The sequence below is a fragment of the Protomyctophum parallelum genome (genome assembly GCF_964188405.1).
Source record: "Protomyctophum parallelum genome assembly, chromosome: 20".
Taxonomy (NCBI): domain Eukaryota; kingdom Metazoa; phylum Chordata; class Actinopteri; order Myctophiformes; family Myctophidae; genus Protomyctophum; species Protomyctophum parallelum.
The window spans coordinates 3610530-3636344 of NC_139718.1; the positions used below are offsets into that span (position 1 = coordinate 3610530).

Genomic DNA, 25815 nt, shown 5'->3' on the forward strand with positions numbered 1-25815 from the left:
TTGATTCTGATTGGCTGGTTACCGTCACGTGACCGGTGTAAATTCCACCGATAACCCACTCCTTCAATCACTTTATATAATTCGCAGCTGATTCCAGCTGTACTGGGGAAGGGGAGCGCTTGATTGCTTTACAAACACATGCCGTGCGGGCGTCTATCTAAGCACCGCCCGGCTCATATGACTGTGAATGTGTGGCTCCAGGCAGCCCCGTAAAGACATCAAGCGCTATATTCTCCCGTCACATAGCCTACTTGCCGAGCAAAACAAGGAAGTGATGTGGCTCAATCTGGTGGCGCAAAGCGTAGCTACTTTTGTGAATTAAATCGTTTTATTAGGTTAATATTGCTATATGTTTGTAACCGTTTTAGAAAAGCAATAAGCCACTCGAGGCCCCAGCTTACCGGCAGACCTCTCGTGGCTTATTGCTTAAACGCACGCTTCTGGAAAATAAGCCAGGCTGTCTGTCCGCTGTTAAAAACGCACTGTAAGTCCCTACGAACTTAAAAACTTAAAAACAACTGCTGAGAAAGAAAGAAAGAAAATAAATGATAGTAGAAAATTAAGAGATCCCCCCCCCCCCCCCCCGCACGCACACACTGACACACACGCACACACACACACACACACACACACGCACACACACACACACACACACACACACACGCACACACAAGTGGTAAACTGTCAGATTTGTTGAACTCTCTTGCGCGCCGGTCGTTGTCGCGCAAACTAACCTATAGTAGATCTCTAAAGCTCACACAACGCGTCACAGTGTGACACGTTGTGTGAGCTTATAGATCTGCTATTTCGGACGGGGGGGGGGCGGGGGACGGGGGGGGGGGTGCGACATCCATCCTTCCATCCAACCAGGCAACTATAGATAGTACAACATCGCTTTGAGGGGAAACTCACGCAGACATATTTGTAAAGTCCTCTCGCAGCAACACATGTATAAACGCACATGCGTGCACACGCACACACATGCACGCACACGCACACACGCACACGCACACGCACACGCACACGCACACGCACACGCACACCTAAAAACGCCAACAAACAAAAGGTAAAACAACAACCGTGTCTGTTTCTTTTTTTTTTGTCTTTTTTTTTGCTTGTTTTGTTTTGTTTGTTTTGTTTTGTTTGTTTGTTTCAAACTGTGCTTTCCAGGATCCAATCGGTGCCGGCCGCCGCGGCGCCGCCTCTGTCTGACTCCGCCCCCTCTCCGTGGTGGTCTTTAGGGAGGAGCATAGAGCCGCTCATGGACTTGCTCCGCTTGCTCCGCAGCAGGCGCCCCAACCTGGCGCCCCCACCCCCATGAGTCTTGGGGGAGGAGCCTCCTCCCCCGCCCGCGCCCCCCCACTCCTCCTCGCTCAGCGAGTACCTCCGGGAGGGGGAGGAGGAGGAGAACGCCGCCGCCTTGCTGCTGCCGTCGTCCCCCGCCGTGGGCCCCCCCCACCTCGCCGCTCCCCCCCTTGGGGGGGGGCCCTCCCCCTCCTCCTCCTCCGCGTGGAGGGGAGGAGGAGGAGGGGGGGCTGTGGGGGAGGGGGAGGGGAGAGTCTGGTACTTGGCCCCGGGGGAGGAGGAGCCGCCGCGACGAAGACCAAGACCGCCGTGTGGGAGCGTGTTTCTGAACCGCGGCGAGGTGAGGAGGAGGAGGGGGCTCGGGGAGGAGGGGGAGGGGCCAGGGAAGGCGGTCATGAGGAGGAGGGGGCTCGGGGAAGGGGAGGGGGAGGGGCCAGGGAAGTAGGCGGGGACGAAGACGTGCGGTGGCGGCGGCTGGTTGAGGGAGGTGGAGTTGTTGCGGTTGGTGTTGAGGTTCTCCAGGTGGGTCACGGTCGTCGGCATGGCGACCACGGAGGCATTGGTGGAGGAGGAGGAGGAGGAGGAGGAGGGGGGGCGAGGAGGGTTTTCGGGGGGGCCGCCGCCCCCTCCGAGGGGGGGCTTTCCGGGCGCCGGCTTCCTCTTGGGCTTGGGCAGCGACGAGGAGGCGTTGGACGTCGAACTGGCGCTGCTGGTCGAACGCTCGCCCGTCAGGAAGTCCACCCCTCCCCCTCCCCCTCCTCCTCCCAGGGGACCACCGGTGGCGCTGGGACTGGCGAGGAGGGAGGGGCCCCCCGGACCCCCCCAGGCTCCTCCCCCTCCCCCTCCCGCCGCCCCGCCCTGGCTGAGGAGAGAGGTGGACGTGGAGCAGTCGGGCAGCGAGGAGGTGTCTGACGAGAGCGCCTGGGCTCCTCCTCCTCCAGACGCCATGGCTGTAACCAGGACACAATGACACAGGTTGACATTGACTGTTTTAACCCATTCTGACCTGAGATCAGATTCATAACTGTCTTCTACATCCTGACAGTTTTCTTGAAAAAGCTATGTTTCTATGTCAGTCGTTCTTCGTTTTTTTTTCAGAAAATAGCAGACCTACAAGCTCGTAGGGCGCCACTCGGTGGCGCGCTATGAGCTTGTAGATCTGCTATTTTTCAATAGCTAAAGCACGATGTAATGCTACGTTAACAGTTTGACTGTTTTACACGCTTAACCCGCATTTTAATCAACCCCCCTTCACTGCCGAGATTGTTGTATTACCTTGAGAGCATACGCTGAATTATTTGGGCTTTTAATCCGCGAAAATCCAGCGAAAAAAGGTTTCCTCGGTTTGTTATGATTCGATCGCACCCATCCACCATCTTGGTGCACCCCGGAAGACGCACACAAGACCCGCCTCCATGAGGCGTTGTACCCCATTCGTTCGCATTGGCCTCAATTTCCCAGAAGCCCTAGCAGCCCACTGCATGTGACGATTTCCGGTTTCGTCATCAAAACAAAACCATCTTAGTCTCTATCCCCGCGGCGAAGAAGGATTTTATTTTTATTCATTACAATACGGCGGATTAAACACATAAAACAGAAGGCGGGTATGTCGTATATCGCAGCGACAGTAACCTGGAGTAAACCATTCCTGGCAGTAAAACTGTTTTAACATATTTTCTTTTGTGTGTTTCTTGTTGTATTGTTTATTTCCGATTTTTGTGCAGTCTGTGTTTTTATTTATTTACTGCACAGCTGCCCCCCCTTTGCCAACTTGAAGACTTATGTACTGTTCTTTATGAACTTTTAATCTGTTTAAACCAATGACCTCTTCTTACAGGAAAGGATTCCAAATAAGCCTTCTGGCTTCTTCCCTTCCTTGCATTGTATTTTTGTTCTTTGATGTGTTATTGTCTATTTTTTGTACTACATGCTAAATAAATAAACCTAAAGAGCCTGCCATCGCACAAATTCCAGCTTTTAAACCAGAGGAGAAAAACTTTTAATAGCAACAGGCAGACTCTTCACATACTGGAGCATTTCTGAAATAAATGTCAGGGCTGAAATCGACGTCGATGTTGTAGCTAGGTGTAATGTCGGAGTCCACAGAACCAAGTGAACCTTTCAAGCTTGTTTTCTCAACTCGCTGTTTCTCTGCAAGACATTTACTCTATAAGCCATGTCTCCAGAACCGGTGGGTCAAACTGAACAACCAATATTTGATAGCTTTGATAGCTTCAATTTGAAGCTATGATTCCCTGCTTTCACATGAGCACTTCATTCTACACAAACGTCTTCTAAATCTTGACAGTTTTCTGAAAATGTCAGTGGCGCTCAACTTTCTTCATGTCAAGGACCCCCAGAATTATATTTAGGCCTAATTGGCCGCCGACCCCCATCTGAAAATATGTGACCTCCCATGCAGAAGCAAATATTTGAGTTAAAAACGTTTGCTCTGAAAGGATATACAGATTCAAAGCCACATTTTCACGATTTTTCAGGCAGGGTTGGTGAAAGGGCCTTTCTGTGTGGAGTTTGCATGTTCTTCCCGTGTCCCCTAGGGTAGGTACCCTCACAAAAAACATGCAGTAATCCTGGTCTCTATACTGCCTCCCCCTGGCCAGCCGGGGCGCCTGATGGAGGGGAAAGGAACTGGTTGGAATAACGTGTTCCTTCCACACGCTACGTCCAACCAGGGAAACTCCCCCCTGTCAGGTGAAAAGGAGAAACTTGGACACTCAGGCATGAAGGAAGCATGAGTTCAAGTCCGTTGCTCTCCCCTTGTCCCCCATATATGGGGACTAGGTTGGTCTCCCCTTGTCCCCCATATATGGGGACTAGGTTGGTCTCCTCTTGTCCCCCATATACGGGGACTAGGTTGGTGGAGGGTGTGTAGAGCCCAGGATCACATTAGATGATTGACACAGGGGTGAAAAATGGGTTACGGCCCAGGCCGTAGCGTAACGGTCTGGGCACCGGACTGGTAATCCAGTCGCAGTGTGCCGCGGGTTCGACTCCCGGACCCGACACGGACTTTACTGCATGTCATCCCCCCATCTCTCTCCCGTTTCCTGTCAGCCTACTGTCTGTCCCTTCAAAAATCAATAAAAGGCGTAAGCCGCAAAAAAAGAAAATTAAAAAAAAAAAAAAAAAAAAAAAAAAAATGGGTTACAAAATCGTGGGATAAAAAAAAATATATATATATAAAAAAAAAAAAGGCATATATCTACAAGCTCGTAGCGCGGGAGCTAATTACGATGTCCATTTTGGGGGGTCCTTGTTGACATGAAAACGTTTGGGGACCCACAGGGATTACGCAGCGAATGCGACACACATACAGGGCCTACTGTACTATACTGTACCTGATGCTCCGCTGCGCCTCTTGCCCCCTCCTCCCCCTCCTCCCCCTCCTCCTCCCCCTCCTCCTCCCCCAGACGAGAGGGCGTCGGCGGGGCCGATGGAGCCGTGTTTGGAGGAGCTGGGCGTCACGCTGCAGCCGCCAGACTGCTGCCCGTTGGTCTGGGAGTGGACGGTGGTCATCGACAGGGACACGCCGCCACCGCCGCCAACGCCACCGCCGCCTTTGTCGCTGTCGCCCGTGTTACACACCTTGAGACACGGCGAGGGGGAGAGAGAGAGAGAGAGAGAGAGACAGACAGAGACAGAGACAGAGACAGAGACAGAGAGAGACAGAGAGAGACAGAGACAGAGACAGAGACAGAGACAGAGACAGAGACAGAGACAGAGACAGAGACAGAGAGAGAGAGAGAGAGAGAGAGAGAGAGAGAGAGAGAGAGAGAGAGAGAGACAGACAGACAGACAGACAGACAGACAGACAGACAGACAGACAGACAGACAGACAGACAGACAGACAGACAGACAGACAGACAGACAGACAGACAGACAGACAGACAGACAGACAGACAGACAGACAGAGACAGAGAGAGAGAGAGAGAGAGAGAGAGAGAGGATGTATAAACAAAATAATTATCCCCACAGTCGCCCAGAGGCAGCACAGCAGTTAAGCACGCAGCTGTGCAAGCAAGCATTATGGAGTTTAGGAACATTGTGTTATAGAGCAACATGTTAAAATGAAAAATAAAGGGGATTGTATATGAACAGAGAATATAATATTCTTGCCATATATTCTTGCCAATCAGTTTCCATCTAAACCACCGAATAATGATCAGCAAAGACCTCCGAACATCGCACATTTTATCCGAACCAACGGAGAGTTATTCAGCTTTTTGTTCAGCCTGGAGGTGGACGGGAGCGTGGTTTCGCCATCCGGTCTAGGACCACTAAAGAAGGGAAAGGCCAAGCCAAAATAATAATAATAATAATAATAAAAAGAAATCAGCGATCCGGTTTGATATCAATAATAAAGCTTATCAGACGGAACATTACACCAGAAGCAGTTGCCGGTTGGATTCCGTCTGACGGAACGTTCCGCCGGGAGCAAAGGACAAATTTAGTTTTTTTCAACCAAGGTTCATGTTTTAGTTTGTTATTAGATAAAGTAAAAGATGAGTGTTAATCTTTTTTCACTTGCTGCTTTCTTTCGTTTTAGGGAATTTAGTTGTTTTTGACAGGGGGGCGGGGGCATTCGAGCATGGGGCTAAATATGTATTTTTTACAAAATGTTATGGCAATTTCTTTTTTTATTATTTACTATAGTCCTAATAAACCCCAGGAAATTACATCTGACCACAGAAGATCACAGGATCTACTGAATGTGAAGGTAGCCTACTGGGGGAAGGCTTATGTGTGTATAGGCTCAATATGTCAGTTTGTAACATTCAGTAGATCCTGTGATCTTTTGTGGTCAGATGTAATTTCTTGGGGTCTAGTAGGACTATAGTAAATAATAAATAAATAAAATCGCCATACAAAATTGTAAAGAAATACATATTTAGCCCCATGCTCGAATGCCCCCGCCCCCCTGTCAAAAACTGCTAAAATCCCCAAAACGAAAGAAAGCAGCAAATGAAAGAAAATTAACACTCACCTTTTAAATGGTAAATGGTGCATTTATATAGCGCCTTTATCCAAGGCGCTTTACAGAGATTGTGCATTACATTCACCCATTCACACACCCATTCGGAAACCATGCAAGGCACCAACTAGCATATCGGGAGCAATTAGGGGTTCAGTGTCTTGCTCAAGGACACTTCAACAGTAATTCTGGGGGAGCCCGGGTTCGAACTGGCAACCTTACGGTTACCATCCAGGCACTCTACCCCTGAGCCACCGCCGCCCTAATAACAACCTGAAACATGAACCTTGGTTGAAAAAAACTAAAGTTGTCCTTTAAACGGACAGACAGACGGTACCTTGTATCGTATCGTAGGATGATGATGAACACCAGACAGACAGACAGACACAGACACAGACACAGACAGACAGACACAGACACAGACAGACAGACAGACAGACAGACAGACAGACACAGACACAGACACAGACACAGACACAGACACAGACACAGACACAGACAGACACAGACAGACAGACAGACAGACAGACAGACAGACAGACAGACAGACAGACAGACAGACAGACAGACAGACAGACAGACAGACAGACACAGACAGACAGACACAGACACAGACACAGACAGAGACAGAGACAGAGACAGAGACAGAGACAGACAGACAGACAGACAGACAGACACACAGACACAGACAGACAGACAGACAGACAGACACAGACAGACAGACACAGACACAGACACAGACAGAGACAGAGACAGAGACAGACAGACAGACAGACAGACAGACAGACAGACACACAGACACAGACAGACAGACAGACAGACACAGACAGACAGACACAGACACAGACACAGACAGAGACAGAGACAGAGACAGAGACAGACAGACAGACAGACAGACAGACAGACAGACAGACAGACAGACACACAGACACAGACAGACAGACAGACAGACACAGACAGACAGACACAGACACAGACACAGACAGAGACAGAGACAGAGACAGAGACAGACAGACAGACAGACAGACAGACAGACAGACAGACGGGTATATACCTTGTATCGTATCATCAGGATGATGATGAAGACGAGCACGGAGGCCACGATGATGCCCCCGATGATGATGATCATGGTGCCGCCCAGGAACTGCGACTGCATGAAGTGGCAGCGCAGGTACTCTGTCTGCGTGACGAAGGCCACGCAGCCCACCACGCGCGTGGCCGTCAGCGACGTCACGGCGTCGTCGTAGATGGCCAGCACGCACAGGTCGTACGCCGTGCCCGCCGCCAGGTTGTTCACCAGGAAGTTCTTACTGGTGGGCGGGATCATCCTGTGAGGGGAGGGGGGGGGGGGGGGGGGGGGGGGAGAGAGAGAGAAGCAGGGTTAGTGTCTATCTCTCTAAGCGTGCGTGCGTGCGTGAGTGCATCAGTGTTGACGACAAATGTTCGTCGACTACCTTTTTTCACTGACTAAAACTAAATAAAAACGAATCTATGGTGACTAAAACTAAGACTAAATATACTGACAATTTCATCAACAAATAAAAACTAGACTAAAATGTTAGGAAGGGACTAGTGGACAAGAGATCCAGTTTTATGCTCACAACGTCGCGTAGTGAGATTGTATATCTGCTATTTTCAGCATGCAACCAAAGTGTAAAATATGTCATTACAACGACATCAAGGCCTGTCAAAACACATTTTAGTCGACTAAATCAACTGTAGATTTAGTCGACTAAAATCGTATGACATTTAGTCGACTAAAACTAGACTAAACACTAAGACATTCCTGGTTACTAAAATGTGACAAAAACTAAAGGAAAACTATTCAAAAGACTATGACTAAAATTAAAATAAAAAATTGCTGCCAAAAACAACACTGGTGTGTGCGTGCGTGGCTGCGTTCGTTCGTACGTGCGTGTGTGGAATGTTCCCCACCAGAATAGAGACGCACGCTGCAGTTCAAGTGGTTACATAAAAAGTTATTTTCGATCTGTCAAAATGGGAACTATATTTGTGAAGGCTGAACGGAAGGCCAAAGCATCCAAGAATCAGACAACTGTCCAAGAATGGCATTTTGTTGGTTTTTATTTATTTACCCCAAAGTCTCCAAACGTCAACCAGGCAGTGCAATATTCACAGTGATGGACTGTCCAAAAATGAAGCACAAAAAAATAACAGGCAAACAGGCTAAAAGAACAGCAACTTCAGGTCAACTTCAACCTTAATCCGGTCGTCCTAACGCACCCCTCGCCAACCTTAATCCGGTCGTCTTAACGCACCCCTCACCAACCTTATTCCGGTCGTTTTAACGGTCCCCTCACCAACCTTAATCCGGTCGTCTTAACGCACCCCTCACCAACCTTAATCCGGTCGTTTTAACGCACCCCTCACCAACCTTAATCCGGTCGTCTTAACGCACCCCTCACCGACCTTAATCCGGTCGTTTTAACGCACCCCTCACCAACCTTAATCCGGTCGTTTTAACGCACCCCTCACCAACCTTAATCCGGTCGTTTTAACGCACCCCCCACCAACCTTAATCCGGTCGTTTTAACACACCCCTCACCAACCTTAATCTGGTCGTTTTAACGCACCCCCCACCAACCTTAATCTGGTCGTTTTAACGGACCCCTCACCAACCTTAATCTGGTCGTTTTAACACACCCCTCACCAACCTTAATCCGGTCGTTTTAACGCACCCCTCACCAACCTTAATCCGGTCGTTTTAACGCACCCCCCACCAACCTTAATCCGGTCGTTTTAACGCACCCCCCACCAACCTTAATCCGGTCGTTTTAACGCACCCCTCACCAACCTTAATCTGGTCGTTTTAACGCACCCCTCACCAACCTTAATCCGGTCGTTTTAACGCACCCCTCACCACCCCTTACTCTTAACCCTTAGAGTATATATGAATAGAGTATATATTAATAGAGACGGCACCCAGAGGAAACCCTGAGGCGAAATGGACATAGTGGCTGAATTTGGTATTGCAGCGATGGGCCCAAACACATGAACGCGCTGGTCTGTTGACTATCATTGCGCACGTTCATGATGAATGACACATGAACGCTGAACGCGTGCAATGATAGTCAACGGCCAGCGCGTTCATGTGTTTGGGCCAAATCAATCCCAGAATGCACTCTGTTCCTACGCGGAATGAGGAGTGAATTCACCTCATGCGCTTTTGAGCAACTTAATGCAAGTGGACGGGAGGAGAAATCCGGCGCCGTCTCTATTAATACATACTAAGTTTATGCCCCATACTGAAATACCCAAACTGAGAAAAAACAAAACTAAAATGAATGAATTATTCAAAAGTGTAAGTCTGGGTAGAAGAGAGAGGAATGAAGTGAGGAACAGTCGTTGACTGAATACAAATAAAGCTATATATATATATTGGAAAACACAGTCCTGTCTGCGAGGTGACCTTTGGATCGCCTCTTCACACAAACTTCAGGAACTTTCTGCTGAATGAAGCGAGAAGAGAAAAACAAAAAGAGACAATTGAAAAGTATAGACAAGTATAGAATGGAGTAGAACCCTTTTTTCCAAAGGCGGGGGACGGAAATATAGATGAAAAAATAAATCACAAACGCAATAGCTTCTTCTTTTTTTTCCTCTCCTATCATACACACTGTAAGAGTCTGTACGAGTCCATTTGCCCATTCTGATCGGGAACCCATTTTGGTGTTATAGCATCATGTTATGCTTTAGCTATTGAAAAATAGCAGATCTACAAGCTCGTAGCGTGCCACCGAGTGGCGCGATACGAGCTTGTAGGTCTGCTATTTTTGACACGACTGACATTTTTTTAAATCTGATCTCAGGTCAGAATGGGTTCATCAGACCAGTGTGTGTCCAGTGGAAACCTCGTATGAATCTGATCTCAGGTCAGAATGGGTTAGAGTCCATTTCGTCGCTGTCCTGCAGAATACCTCTTATCTCCATATTCAATCTTTTAGTTTTTTTCCGTAAATCTGGAAATCGAAGCAATACTGCAGCGGAAAAAAACTAAACTCTGCATCTACTGAAGTAAATGTAGTACATTTGGCATTGCAGCTGGAGGCGCCAGCGCTGCTCCGTTGACTATCATTGAAGCGCGTTCATGTGTTTGGGGCCATGACACGTGAACGAATGTTTCATACGTGAACGCGCACAAACGGCACGACGACAGTCAACGACCAGCGCGTTCATGTTATTGGGGGCAATCCATCCCAGAATGCACTTGTTCCTAGGAGTGAAATCGCCTCATGCGCTTTTGAGCAACTTAACCCATTCTGACCGGGCACCCATTTTGGTGTCAGCATCATGTTATGCTTTAGCTATTGAAAAATAGCAGATCTACAAGCTCGTAGCGCGCCACCGAGGGGCGCGATACGAGCTTGTAGGTCTGCTATTTTTGAAAAATCGAAGACACTTTTAGAATCTGATCTCAGGTCAGAATGGGTTAATAATGAAACTGTCAGGATGTAATAGACATTTTTAGAATCTGATCTCAGGTCAGAATGGGTTAATGCAAGTGGATGGGAGGAGGAATCCGGTGCCGTCTCTATTCATATATATACTCTAATGTTTGTGTACATGTGTCCTCCCCGTGTCCCTGGTATGTCTCCTTAGAGCCCGTCGTCCCCATAGATCTCCTCGTTAAAAGTGATAATCGAACGTCCTCGTTAAGCCCCCCCTCGTTAAGCCCCCCCCCCTCCCCCCTCCTCCCCATCCCATCCCCCTAGGGGGCATCTGGCAGCAGCCAGATGGACGAGTCACTGTGAACGTTCCAATCTGCCAGGAGTCAGACAACAACAAACAACAGCCTTTAGTTCTGGCCATGGGTTAATGGTGTCATGACCACAAACACCACCAGGTGGCAGTGTCGCTTTCGTCTACTGCTATTATCTATAGACTACCTTTTTCACTGACAAAAAAAACCTATATATATATATATATATATATAGTCACCGACAAAATACATTTTAGTCGACAAAACCACGTGTATAGATTTAGTCGACTAACATCTTTATGATATTTAGTCGACAAAAACTAAAACACTAATTAACATTCCGGGTGACTGAACTTGAAATGTGACTAAAACTAAAATAATGAAAACTATATTCAGGAGACTTTGCTGCCAAAAACAACACTGACAAGGTTCAGGGTTCGGTTAAGGGGTTAAACCCACTGAATCTATATGTCGCCCGGCCAGAGAGCGAGTAGAGAGAGCCATTTACCACCACAAGAAGAAAATGGGGTTTGTGGAATGTGTGTGTGTGCTTGTGCGTGTGTGTGCGCTTGTGTGTGTGTGTCATTTGTGGGTCTGCATTAATCCACTCAGTTGAAATTGAGAACAGGCACGCACACACACACACGCACGCACGCACGCGCGCGCGCACGCACACGCACACACACACACACACACACACACACACACACACACACACACACACGCGCGCACACGCACACGCACACACACACACACACACACACACACACACACACACACACACACACACACACACACACACACACAGAGCAGGCTGCCCAGGCCGTGGGGTCTTTGCCAGAGGCATTGTTACATAGATTAGTGTAATAGAGACCCATCATCATCACGGCCACTGCAGAGCTCCACATAACCCACTGAGACCACATTCTATACTATCCCATTCTGACCTGAGATCAGATTCATACGAAGGTTTCCACTGGACACACACACACTGGTCTGATGAACCCATTCTGACCTGAGATCAGATTCTAAAAATGTCTTCTACATCCTGACAGTTTTCCATTCTGACCTGAGATCAGATTCTAAAAAATGTCAGTCGTTCTTTGATTTTTCAAAAAATAGCAGACCTACAAGCTCGTAGCGCGCCACTCGGTGGCGCGCTATGAGCTTGTAGATCTGCTATTTTTCAATAGCTAAAGCATAACATGATGCTGACACCAAAATGCGTTCCCGTTCAGAATGGGCTAAATATGTCTTCTATAAATAAGCATGTGTTGTTTATGGAGAATATAGGTTGCTGCCTTCAGGAAGGAGATATGGTGTACCAGCATACAATAAGGTCAGACTGAAGAGGTCCTTTTTGTCCACCAGTCGACCTTGAGGCTTAATCAGGAGTTGTAGTAAAGCCACGGGGGCGACTGTGGCTCAGGAGGTAGAGCAGGTCGTCCAATGATCCATGGGTTGGCGGTTCGAATCCCGGCTCCTCCTCCTGTCTACATGTCGAAGTGTCCTTGGGCAAGAAGACACTGAACCCCCAATTGCTCCCGATGTGCTGGTTGGTGCCTTGCATGGCTTCCGCCTCAATCGGTGTATGAATGGGGTGAATGTAATGCACAATCTATGCAAAGCGCCTTGGATAAAGGCGCTATATAAATGCACCATTTACCATTTGCCACGGGGTAATCTATATTGCTCTTGTCTTCATGTCTTAATGTATGTAATATTGTCTTGTTCTTTGTGTTTATGTCAAATGTGTGTATATGTGTTTCTGCATACTTCTGCTGCTGGGGCGCAAGACACATTTCAGTGTGAACTGACAATAAACTACTATATCATATCATATATCATGAGAATTTTCTGATAAACCTCATGTTTCTATATCAGTGGTTCTCAAACCATTTTCATGTCACGGACCCCAAAAGTATATGAATTTGGTCGCTGACCCCCCCCCCCCCCCCCCCCCTCCCCATCTGAAGATATGTTGTTCTACAAGAGCTTGTTTAGATCTGCTATTTCTTAAACAGCAAAAGTTCTAAAAAAGATATTGGATATAAAAGCTATTAGGTGACACAGATGCGTTCCAGGCATCAATGGGATATAAAGAGCATTCTATCCGGCATGAATGAGCCGCCGGTCCGTCCGGGTGGGGTTCCAGCTCCCATCCCAGCTTATCCCATTCTGACCGGGCACCCATTTTGGTGTCAGCATCATGTTGTGCTTTAGCTATTTAAAAATAGCAGACCTACAAGCTCGTATCGCGCCACCGAGTGGCGCGATACGAGCTTGTAGGTCTGCTATTTTTTGAAAAATCGAAGAACGACTGACATTTTTAGAATCTGATCTCAGGTCAGAATGGGTTAATCAGACCAGTGTGTGTCCAGTGGAAAACTCGTATGAATCTGATCTCAGGTCAGAATGGGTTATATACGCTAAACAAAAGGATCATTTGTGGGTGAAGAGAAGAGGAAAAAGAATGGACCATTTGGAAATGCCCTCACTCTGTCTGGCTTCCATTGCAATCAACAGATGGAGATGTGACACACAAGCTATTAATCCATTCTGACCTGAGATCAGATTCATACGAGGTTTCCACTGGACACACACTGGTCTGATTTTAACCCATTCTGACCTGAGATCAGATTCTAAAAAATGTCAGTCGTTCTTTGATTTTTCCAAAAATAGCAGACCTACAAGCTCGTAGCGCGCCACTCGGTGGCGCGCTACGAGCTTGTAGGTCTGCTATTTTTCAATAGCTAAAGCACGACATGATGCCGACACCAAAATGGGTTCCCGTTCAGAATGGGTTAATCCATTCTGGTCGGGAACCCCTTTTGGTGTTTTAAGCATTGTGTTATTACTTTAGCTATTGAAAAAAATAGCAGATCTACAAGCTCATAGCGCGGCACTCTGTGCCGCGCTATTTATTTTTTTATCGTGAAAACGTGGCGCAAATCTTTGGATAATCTATTCTTTCAACGTTTTTAACTTGAATCTTTGCTTCTGGCGAGGGGGGGGGAGGGGGATTTCCTGGAACAACATATTTTCACTTGGGGGTCGGCGGCCAATTACATATAATTTTGGGGGTCCTTGACTTGAAAATGTTTGAGAACGACTGAAAAATAGGGTTTGTCAGGATTTAGAAGACATTTTGTATAGAATCCTCCTCAGGTCTAAATGGATTAAATGTCACTGTCGGAACGCCCGTGGATAACGATGCAATTTAATTAATTATAGATTTTAATGTGTTTTTTTTTTCTTTTCTTTTCTTTCCTTTTTTTTTAACAGACTGTGACTCAAATTCCCTGAATAGTTTTAGTCTGATTCTGCTTAATGACTCTGATGAGGATTTAATTAGTGCACACAGGCTGCACATCCAGACAGTGTAGTGCAGTGGTTACCACACTTTTTGGTGTCAAGGAGGACCCCCAAATGAACATTCATTAGGCCACAGACCCCCCATTCCCAAGGAGGACCCCCAAATGAACATTCATTAGGCCACAGACCCCCCATTCCCAAGGAGGACCCCCAAATGAACATTCATTAGGCCACGGACCCCCCATTCCCAAGGAGGACCCCCAAATCAACATTCATTAGGCCACAGACCCCCCATTCCCAAGGAGGACCCCCAAATGAACATTCATTAGGCCACAGACCCCCCATTCCCAAGGAGGACCCCCAAATGAACATTCATTAGGCCACAGACCCCCCATTCCCAAGGAGGACCCCCAAATGAACATTCATTAGGCCACAGACCCCCCATTCCCAAGGAGGACCCCCAAATGAACATTCATTAGGCCACAGACCCCCCATTCCCAAGGAGGACCCCCAAATGAACATTCATTAGGCCACAGACCCCCCATTCCCAAGGAGGACCCCCAAATGAACATTCATTAGGCCACAGACCCCCCATTCCCAAGGAGGACCCCCAAATGAACATTCATTAGGCCACAGACCCCCCATTTGAAAACACATGTCAGTGACCCCCGATAAGGGAGGATTTTTACGGCTCTAGCAGTGATTCAGAAATATATTAATTTCATGGACACCCACGCATTATGGACCCCTTCAGGGTCCATTTGGTTCCATGTGTACACTCTCTGAGTTACAGACCCATAAGGGTCCATTTGGTTCCTAAATACTGTATCTCTAATTGAGCTATAGGGACCCCCTGGAACTCGCTCAGGTACCCCTAGGGATCCCCGGAACCCACTTTGGGAACCCATGGTGTATAGCGTCAAGAAAGCGCCTTGAACGTCTCTTCCGGGTTTTTAACACTTCATATGTCCCGGGATTTTTCAAAATAAAGGCGCTAGAGTGGCCAGCAGATGAGGGAGATTTTACTCTGAAAAAGCCAAGCCCTTCCATTTCCCCCTCAAAACCGGGAGGTAGGCTATAATGTTCCATGACTACCTGGCGCTAATAAGTCTGATCTCTCTTTGGAAATGTTCCAAACAAGACAAGTAAGTAGCCTTGCCGAGCCATGAGGACCGGAAAATTATTGTCCCATTTATTTAAAAAATGACCATAAAGTCGCGTATGTTCTGAGGGGCGTGGCTACCGTTACAGTCTATAAACGGGAGCCACCCCCCGTTCGAGTCAAAATAAAAACCAACTAAGAAGAAGGGGGGAAGTCCCGCCTCGTCGTCTGGGCCAGCCAATGGCCAGCTGGGCCAAAACGGATCTAGAAAGATGGCGATTTACAATACAAGGACTGACTGGTTTGATTTTATGTCCATATCAGACCCGGCGAACGCTTTGTCCATATTTTTTTTTACAGTCTATGGGCAGGAGCCCTTCTCCTGTTTCTGTAGCCATGAGGCCCATAGGGGCAGGAGCCTATCTCCTGTTTCTGTAGCCATGAGGCCCATAGGGGCAGGAGCCTATCTCCTGTTTCTGTAGCCATGAGGCCCATAGGGGCAGGAGCCTATCTCCTGTTTCTGTAGCCATGAGGCCCATAGGGGCAGGAGCCTATCTCCTGTTTCTGTAGCCATGAGGCCCATAGGACAGGAGCCTATCTCCTGTTTCTGTAGCCATGAGGCCCATAGGGGGCAGGAGCCTATCTCCTGTTTCTGTAGCCATGAGGCCCATAGGGGCAGGAGCCTATCTCCTGTTTCTGTAGCCATGAGGCCCATAGGGGCAGGAGCCTATCTCCTGTTTCTGTAGCCATGAGGCCCATAGGGGCAGGAGCCTATCTCCTGTTTCTGTAGCCATGAGGCCCATAGGGGCAGGAGCCTATCTCCTGTTTCTGTAGCCATGAGGCCCATAGGGGCAGGAGCCTATCTCCTGTTTCTGTAGCCATGAGGCCCATAGGGGCAGGAGCCTATCTCCTGTTTCTGTAGCCATGAGGCCCATAGGGGCAGGAGCCTATCTCCTGTTTCTGTAGCCATGAGGCCCATAGGGGCAGGAGCCTATCTCCTGTTTCTGTAGCCATGAGGCCCATAGGGGCAGGAGCATATCTCCTGTTTCTGTAGCCATGAGGCCCATAGGGGCAGGAGCCTATCTCCTGTTTCTGTAGCCATGAGGCCCATAGGGGCAGGAGCCTATCTCCTGTTTCTGTAGCCATGAGGCCCATAGGGGCAGGAGCCTATCTCCTGTTTCTGTAGCCATGAGGCCCATAGGGGCAGGAGCCTATCTCCTGTTTCTGTAGCCATGAGGCCCATAGTTTCATTATATGTATGTATAGTTTCATTATATAGATATTCCACTGTTACTTTCTTAGCTTACGCATGTTTCATGATAAATGCTTTTATGTGATGTATTCCCATGCTTTTGTTCTTGCTTAAATGTAAGTCGCTCTGGATTAAGAGCGTCTGCTAAATGCCTAAATTGTAAATTGTAAATTGTAGGGACAGGAGCCTATCTCCTGTTTCTGTAGCCATGAGGCCCATAGGGCAGGAGCCTATCTCCTGTTTCTGTAGCCATGAGGCCCATAGGGCAGGAGCCTATCTCCTGTTTCTGTAGCCATGAGGCCCATAGGGGCAAGAGCCTATCTCCTGTTTCTGTAGCCATGAGGCCCATAGGGGCAGGAGTCTATCTCCTGTTTCTGTAGCCATGAGGCCCATAGGGGCAGGAGCCTATCTCCTGTTTCTGTAGCCATGAGGCCCATAGGCTAGGAGCCTATCTCCTGTTTCTGTAGCCATGAGGCCCATAGGGGCAGGAGCCTATCCCCTGTTTCTGTAGCGTGAGGCAGCTTGATGTACAAGTACACCCCCTGGACATGACGCTAGTATGTCGCAGGGACTTACCCCCCCAATCCAACCCTTGATGCTGAGTGCCAAGCAGGGAGAAGCAGGGAGGAATTATACAAAGTAGGGTGACATTGATGACATCACGATGAGGCCAAAATCAGTCGAGCTGTTTCTGAGAGCAATTTCCATTAAAACACCCATATGACATGAAGGCCTGATTGTTCAAAATTGGTTATTTGTGGGGATAGAAAACACACATGGGAGCCCCAAAAACACAAAATAAATTGAAAAAGTTGAATTTTATGTTATAGGTCCTTTAAATTAATTTGCACCGCTTGGGTAAAAAATCGTATTGGCCCAAAGAATACGAACCACCAGGCGAAGACGCATTCGGCTCCACTCCGAGTCTCTCTCACGTGACTGAACTTCTCACCCTATCTCTAAGGGAGATGAACTTCTCACCCTATCTCTAAGGGAGATGAACTTCTCACCCTATCTCTAAGGGAGATGAACTTCTCACCCTATCTCTAAGGGAGATGAACTTCTCACCCTATCTCTCTCTAAGGGAGGTGAACTTCTCACCCTATCTCTCTCTAAGGGAGATGAACTTCTGACCCTGTCTCTAAGGGAGATGAACTTCTCACCCTGTCTCTAAGGGAGATGAACTTCTCACCCTATCTCTAAGGGAGATGAACTTCTCACCCTATCTCTAAGGGAGATGAACTTCTCACCCTATCTCTCTCTAAGGGAGGTGGACTTCTCACCCTATCTCTAAGGGAGGTGAACTTCTCACCCTATCTCTCTCTAAGGGAGGTGAACTTCTCACCCTATCTCTCTCTAAGGGAGATGAACTTCTCACCCTATCTCTAAGGGAGATTAACTTCTCACCCTATCTCTCTCTAAGGGAGATGGACTTCTCACCCTATCTCTAAGGGAGGTGAACTTCTCACCCTATCTCTCTCTAAGGGAGATGAACTTCTCACCCTATCTCTAAGGGAGATTAACTTCTCACCCTATCTCTCTCTAAGGGAGATGAACTTCTCACCCTATCTCTAAGGGAGATGAACTTCTCACCCTATCTCTAAGGGAGATGAACTTCTCACCCTATCTCTAAGGGAGATGAACTTCTCACCCTATCTCTCTCTAAGGGAGGTGAACTTCTCACCCTATCTCTCTCTAAGGGAGGTGAACTTCTCACCCTATCTCTTTCTAAGGGAGATGAACTTCTCACCCTATCTCTAAGGGAGATGAACTTCTCACCCTATCTCTAAGGGAGATGAACTTCTCACCCTATCTCTTTCTAAGGGAGATGAACTTCTCACTCTATCTCTAAGGGAGATGAACTTCTCACCCTATCTCTAAGGGAGATGAACTTCTCACCCTATCTCTAAGGGAGATGAACTTCTCACCCTATCTCTAAGGGAGGTGAACTTCTCACCCTATCTCTCTCTAAGGGAGGTGAACTTCTCACCCTATCTCTTTCTAAGGGAGATGAACTTCTCACCCTATCTCTAAGGGAGATGAACTTCTCACCCTATCTCTAAGGGAGATGAACTTCTCACCCTATCTCTAAGGGAGATTAACTTCTCACCCTATCTCTAAGGGAGATGAACTTCTCACCCTATCTCTAAGGGAGATGAACTTCTCACCCTATCTCTCTCTAAGGGAGATGAACTTCTCGCCCTATCTCTAAGGGAGATGAACTTCTCGCCCTATCTCTAAGGGAGATGAACTTCTCACCCTATCTCTAAGGGAGATGAACTTCTCACCCTATCTCTAAGGGAGATGAACTTCTCACCCTACCTCTAAGGCAGATGAACTTCTCACCCTATCTCTAAGGGAGATGAACTTCTAACCCTGTCTCTAAGGGAGATGAACTTCTCACCCTATCTCTAAGGGAGATGAACTTCTCACCCTATCTCTAAGGGAGATGAACTTCTCACCCTGTCTCTAAGGGAGATGAACTTCTCACCCTATCTCTAAGGGAGATGAACTTCTCACCCTGTCTCTAAGGGAGATGAACTTCTCACCCTATCTCTAAGGGAGATGAACTTCTCACCCTACCTCTAAGGGAGATGAACTTCTCACCCTATCTCTAAGGGAGATGAACTTCTCACTCTATCTCTAAGGGAGGTGAACTTCTCACCCTATCTCTAAGGGAGGTGAACTTCTCACCCTATCTCTAAGGGAGATGAACTTCTCACCCTATCTCTAAGGGAGATGAACTTCTCACCCTATCTCTCTCTAAGGGAGATGAACTTCTCGCCCTATCTCTAAGGGAGATGAACTTCTCACCCTATCTCTAAGGGAGATGAACGTCTCACCCTATCTCTAAGGGAGATTAACTTCTCACCCTATCTCTAAGGGAGATGAACTTCTTATACACTATATCTCTAAGGGAGGTGAACTTCTCACCCTATCTCTAAGGGAGATGAACTTCTAACCCTGTCTCTAAGGGAGATGAACTTCTCACCCTATCTCTAAGGGAGATGAACTTCTCACCCTATCTCTAAGGGAGATGAACTTCTCACCCTGTCTCTAAGGGAGATGAACTTCTCACCCTATCTCTAAGGGAGATGAACTTCTCACCCTATCTCTAAGGGAGATGAACTTCTCACCCTACCTCTAAGGGAGATGAACTTCTCACCCTATCTCTAAGGGAGATGAACTTCTCACTCTATCTCTAAGGGAGGTGAACTTCTCACCCTATCTCTAAGGGAGGTGAACTTCTCACCCTATCTCTAAGGGAGGTGAACTTCTCACCCTATCTCTAAGGGAGATGAACTCCTCACCCTGTCTTTAAGGGAGATGAACTTCTCACCCTATCTCTAAGGGAGATGAACTTCTCACCCTATCTCTAAGGGAGATGAACTTCTCACCCTATCTCTAAGGGAGATGAACTTCTCACCCTATCTCTAAGGGAGATGAACTTCTCACCCTATCTCTAAGGGAGATGAACTTCTCACCCTATCTCTAAGGGAGGTGAACTTCTCACCCTGTCTCTAAGGGAGATGAACTTCTCACCCTATCTCTAAGGGAGATGAACTTCCCACCCTGTCTCTAAGATGCCATTTATCTATTCTATTTATTTTTTTATCGTCAAAATGTGTTGTAAATCTTTGGATATATATTCTTTCAGAGCGAAAGTCTTTAAAGGTATATTCAGTGATTTCACTTAATTCAAATATGACTTATTTGTTTGTTTTGTTGTGATAATCCTCTCTACTATAGAGTGTGCTGACCATATAAGGAGTTCCTCCTCCCTGTCCCCAGTTAACCCCTGGGGGTCAAAAAACATTAGGTTTCGTTTTTGACTCTCTATCCTGATTGGATGAAAGGCTTAGGTCCCAGCCAAAAACGAAACCTAAGGTTTTTTGAGTGAAATCACTGAATATACCTTTAACTAAAATCTTTGTGTCTGGGGAGGTCCCTGGAACAACATATTTTCAGATGGGGTCGGTGGCCAGTTTCATATCATTTTTGAGGTCCTTCACATTAAATAGTTTGAGAGGTTTTTCAGAAAACTGTCAGGATAAAAAATAAAAAATAAACTTTTGTAGAATCGTTCTCAGGTCGAAAATGGGCTAATCATCTTTGTTATTGTAGCGGCGCCTACGACGCATTGTGAGCTTGTAGATCTGCTATTTTCAATATATTTTCCACACATTTTGAACTTGTGAAATGGCACATTCTGCAATATGAATACTTTCAGTACACCTTGATGCCGATGCTTTTGTACTTTCACTCAAGTACAGTTTAAATTCCGTACTTTTACGTTCCGACGGTGTGAACATGGATATATCTAGAACCGAACAAAATTAAGCACACTTTATCCCATTCTGAACGGGAACCCATTTTGGTGTTAGCATCATGTTATGCTTTAGCTATTGAAAAATAGCAGATCTACAAGCTACAAGCTTGTAGGTCTGCTATTTTTTGAAAAATCGAAGAACGACTGACATTTTTTTTAATCTGATCTCAGGTCAGAATGGGTTAATCAGACCAGTGTGTGTCCCAGTGGAAACCTCGTATGAATCTGATCTCGGGTCAGAATGGGTTATTCTAGTTCACTCGGCAGGGGGACGGGGGAGGAGGAGGAGGGGGGGAGAGAACATTAAAATAGTAGAAAGATATGCCTTATCAAAATGTCGCGCTTATACATAATGCAGTCTGTGCTTAACCAGGCGTAGTGTGAGGTTAGCGTCAAACTTGTTTTAGGGAGAAAAAACAAGTGACTGCATATTTTAATGTGTTGAAAGAAAACTCGCTAATTGCCCGCTCGCGCTGCACAGTCGAATTTGTCGTGTTTTCCGCCTTAGCGAAAAAAACCCATTAAGGATAGAGATTTACATTTAAAAGTTGAACGTATACGGAGCTTTAGTATTGTTTTGCAGAGGTCCACAGGTGCTAAATGGGCTTGATTACACTTTGCAAAATGTAATTATCCATATCTGGTTCCAACAACGGCCTGAGGCTGCTGTTAAAACGATGTTTAAACCTGAATACGGCGAACAGCCGGGACTGGTTAGGAGATTTATCAATGTTTAGGCTGATGGAATATCTTAGAGCAGGGGTGGGCAACTTTGACGATGGAGAGGGCCACTATAGTTCCACACTCACTCCAGAGGGCCCCTATAGTTCGACACTCACTCCAGAGGGCCACTATAGTTCCACACTCACTCCAGAGGGCCACTATAGTTCCAGAAAACAGACTGGTTGATCAAAGGACTTTTGATCAACCAATGAGCAATAAATGTCGACACCCTACACCAATGTAAAATGCTTAAGTAGTCACCTAGAATACGATCACTTTGTCAGTTGGGGCGCATTAAGCCTATGTGGAGACGTCAGCCACTCTGCTGGCTGGCGTGACTTTATGCTGTATGCTGTACTTCGTTGAAATAACCCATTCTGAACGGGAACCCATTTTGGTGTCAGCATCATGTTATGCTTTAGCTATTGCTTAAGAACCCATTAACCCATTCTGACTATATGCTTTAGCAGATCTACAAGCTCGTATCGCGCCACCGAGTGGCGCGATACGAGCTTGTAGGTCTGCTATTTTTTTTAAATCGAAGAGCGACTGACATTTCTAGAATCTGATCTCAGGTCAGAATGGGTTAATCATCAGACCAGTGTGTGTCCAGTGGAAACCTCGTTATGAATCTGATCTCAGGTCAGGATGGGATAAACAACCTCATGAAAGCTCATCTCGTCTGTCTGCCGTGCACATTTACTCTCCTGTATGGTATGAAATATAATACTACAGATTTTCTACAGGTTTACGGGTGTCTTTACTACAACGGCCGTATAGGTTTCAGAAGGCATCATGTAAAACAGGACAACCAGCACGCACACACACACACACACACACGCACGTACGCATGCACGTGCACGTGCCGGCACCACTGTGAACTCAGACATCTCAAGGCCACGCACTTCACCTAATTTATGGACGTGCATGATCAGAGGGTTGAGGAGGGGGCTCGGCTATACAGCGGGTGTGATCCGCTTATAGAATCCACTTAGCATTCCCATAGACTGACATATAGTATCCACTTATCATTCTACATAGCATCCACTTAGCATTCACTCAGTGTCTACATTAACTCATCTCATCGTGGCTTATTGTCTCGTGAGACGAGATCAACCGTACCCTCCAGAGTCCCGACATACTTTTATCTCCATGGACGCACCGTGTGTGAAACGTAATAACGTACGCTGGTGTACACGTACAGTAACACCAATGTGTTCTGTCCTCTAGGTTTTACTGCCGACATAAGACATAACATAACAGCCCAACAGACATTTTGTCCGGCAACACCGTCACTCCAAACAATGCACTGCCGGTTAAAACTTTGGGCCGATTCATACTCCTATTTTAGAGCCGAATAAAAGTCGGTTCGGCTCTGTAGAGCCTACAATGTGACGTCATTTGGCTCTGTAGAGCCTACAATGTGACGTCATTTGGCTCTGTAGAGCCTACAATGTGACGTCATTTGGCTCTGTAGAGCCTACAATGTGACGTCATTGGGCTCTGTAGAGCCTACAATGTGACGTCATTTGGCTCTGTAGAGCCTACAATGTGACGTCATTTGGCTCTGTAGAGCCTACAATGTGACGTCATTTGGCTCTGTAGAGCCTACAATGTGACGTCATTTGGCTCTGTAGAGCCTACAATGTGACGTCATTTGGCTCTGTAGAGCCTACAATGTGACGCCATTTGGCTCTGTAGAGCCTACAATGTGACGTCATTTGGCGCTGTAGAGCCTACAATGTGACGTCTATTTGGCGCTGTAGAGCCTACAATGTGACATCATTTGGCTCTGTAGAGACTACAATGTGACGTCATTTGGCTCTGTAGAGCCTACAATGTGACGTCATTTGGCGCTGTAGAGCCTACAATGTGACGTCATTTGGCTCTGTAGAGCCTACAATGTGACGTCATCTGGCTCTGTAGAGCCTACAATGTGACATCATTTGGCTCTGTAGAGACTACAATGTGACGTCATTTGGCTCTGTAGAGCCTACAATGTGACGTCATTTGGCTCTGTAGAGACTACAATGTGACGTCATTTGGCTCTGTAGAGCCTACAATGTGACGTCATTTGGCTCAGTAGAGCCTACAATGTGACGTCATTTGGCTCTGTAGAGCCTACAATGTGACGTCATTTGGCTCTGTAGAGCCTACAATGTGACGTCATTTGGCTCTGTAGAGCCTACAATGTGACGTCATTTGGCTCTGTAGAGCCTACAATGTGACGTCATTTGGCTCTGTAGAGCCTACAATGTGACGTCATTTGGCTCTGTAGAGCCTACAATGTGACGTCATTTGGCTCTGTAGAGCCTACAATGTGACGTCATTTGGCTCTGTAGAGCCTACAATGTGACGTCATTTGAGGTTCGGGGGGGGGGGGGGGGGGGGGGTACCGTCCTAAAGTCGTCTCTTCGGTGCTACTGACAATTTCTGACGAGCCAAAATCATTTCGGCACTACAGCGCCGAAAAAGTGGTAAAATAGGAGTATGAATCGGCCCTAACCCATAGCTCCCGACATGCCTGGCCGGTTACCCGGTTAAAACTAACCTGTGGCAGGTTAAAACTAACCCGTAGCTCCCGACATGTGTGGCATTTTAAAACTCACATATGGTTACTGACATGCGTGGCCAGTAACAACTAACATGTGGCAGGTTAAAACTAACCTGTAGCAGGTTAAAACTAACCTGTGGCAGGTTAAAACTAACTCTCCGCCAACAAACTCTAGACGGGCCTGCACCAAAGTTTTTCTCTTTTTTTTCGGTCAATATAAATTATGGGCATTCCAGACCTGTTGTTTCAGCGTGACCCTCACCCCTCTCACCCTCAAGGCGTCTTACTGGTTTAATATATTTTGATGAATCATACAGCATGTTAGGGAATTCATCATGTCGGGTAAAATATAGTGAAAGTTAGTGATGGTGTGACAATTGCCAACGTTCTGGGACTACTGACGTTATCAATATTATTTTGTTGCAATGCGTGATTGATTGCGCCAGTGATCAATTTGCCATATTAGGAAGATCAACAGTCTTTGGCTTCCCTGATTGGCCAACTCAACATTTCGGCTTTGTGGATTGGCCAAACCTTGTGTGACATTTGCTCCGCCGAACCAATATAAGCTATGCATAACGCAGATATCTGGGACGGGGCGGTAATGCAACTATTTAGATGCCAACTGCCATAAAACCCCAAGAAGAAGAAGAAGAAGAAGACATCTGGGACTCCAGAGTGATAATTTAAGAATCTGAGCTGATATACAGAGTGAGCAATGTTCTGCTGGACGGTACATCTGAATGGAGGACCAAACACAACAGGTTGTGTTGCTGTTGCAGTGAAGGATGAAGTGTTCACCTTTGGAGGACGTTGTGATGTAAACCGTGATCAGATGGATGTGAACGTCTTCAACACAGTGTCTCTGCGCTGGAGGAAGTTGACCCCAGAGACAAATGGGAGAGGAGAAGGTCACCTTGAGGGTCCCTCCTATCGCCACGGCAACACAGCTGTGTTAATCGAATATGTTGTCTACATCTGGGGAGGCTACCGTGGAGTGGAGTACTGTAACATGCTTTATGCATTTGATGTGGACACCCATCTGTGGGTCAGAACCAAGGCTTCTGGGTCTGTTCCTGAAGGGAGGAGCTACCATTCAGCCTGCGTCTTGGGGAAGGTCATGTATGTCTATGGAGGATGCCGAATGTTTGAACACAATAATGACATCTACAAGTTGGACTCCACCACAATGGTCTGGACTTTAATTAACACCATAGGAACGCCACCACATGCTTCATCAAGTCACTCTGCCACCATCATCGGGACAAAGATGTTTGTATTTGGGGGGTCTGGGGTCTCCTACAACACCATCAGAGTGTTTGACACAGAAACAAGCTGTTGGCTGAGCACGCCTTCTGTACAGCTTCTTCCAGAAGGACGCTGGGGTCATTCAGCCTTTACCTTCAATGGAGAGCTGTACATATATGGTGGTTACAACTTTGATGATGTGTGGAAATACAATCTAGAGTCATTCTCCTGGAAGAAGGTCGAGCCCAAGGGGAAACGCCCACCTCGGACATA

The 25815-nt window shown here is 47.0% G+C and overlaps 1 protein-coding gene across 1 annotated transcript in view; it reads right to left on the minus strand.

Moving 5' to 3' along the window:
* Positions 1 to 1152: 1152 nt before the first annotated feature.
* The window catches only part of LOC310878489 (leucine-rich repeat and fibronectin type-III domain-containing protein 5-like), a gene marked incomplete at both ends in the record, with an annotated part of 87047 nt that continues 62384 nt past the window's right edge, over positions 1153 to 25815 (minus strand). The window contains 4 exons of the mRNA XM_083792818.1: positions 1153 to 1503; positions 1696 to 2255; positions 4719 to 4911; positions 7353 to 7626. Of these exons, the coding sequence (XP_083648944.1) occupies positions 1153 to 1503; positions 1696 to 2255; positions 4719 to 4911; positions 7353 to 7626 (1378 nt within the window). The remainder of the gene's footprint in view (positions 1504 to 1695; positions 2256 to 4718; positions 4912 to 7352; positions 7627 to 25815) is intronic.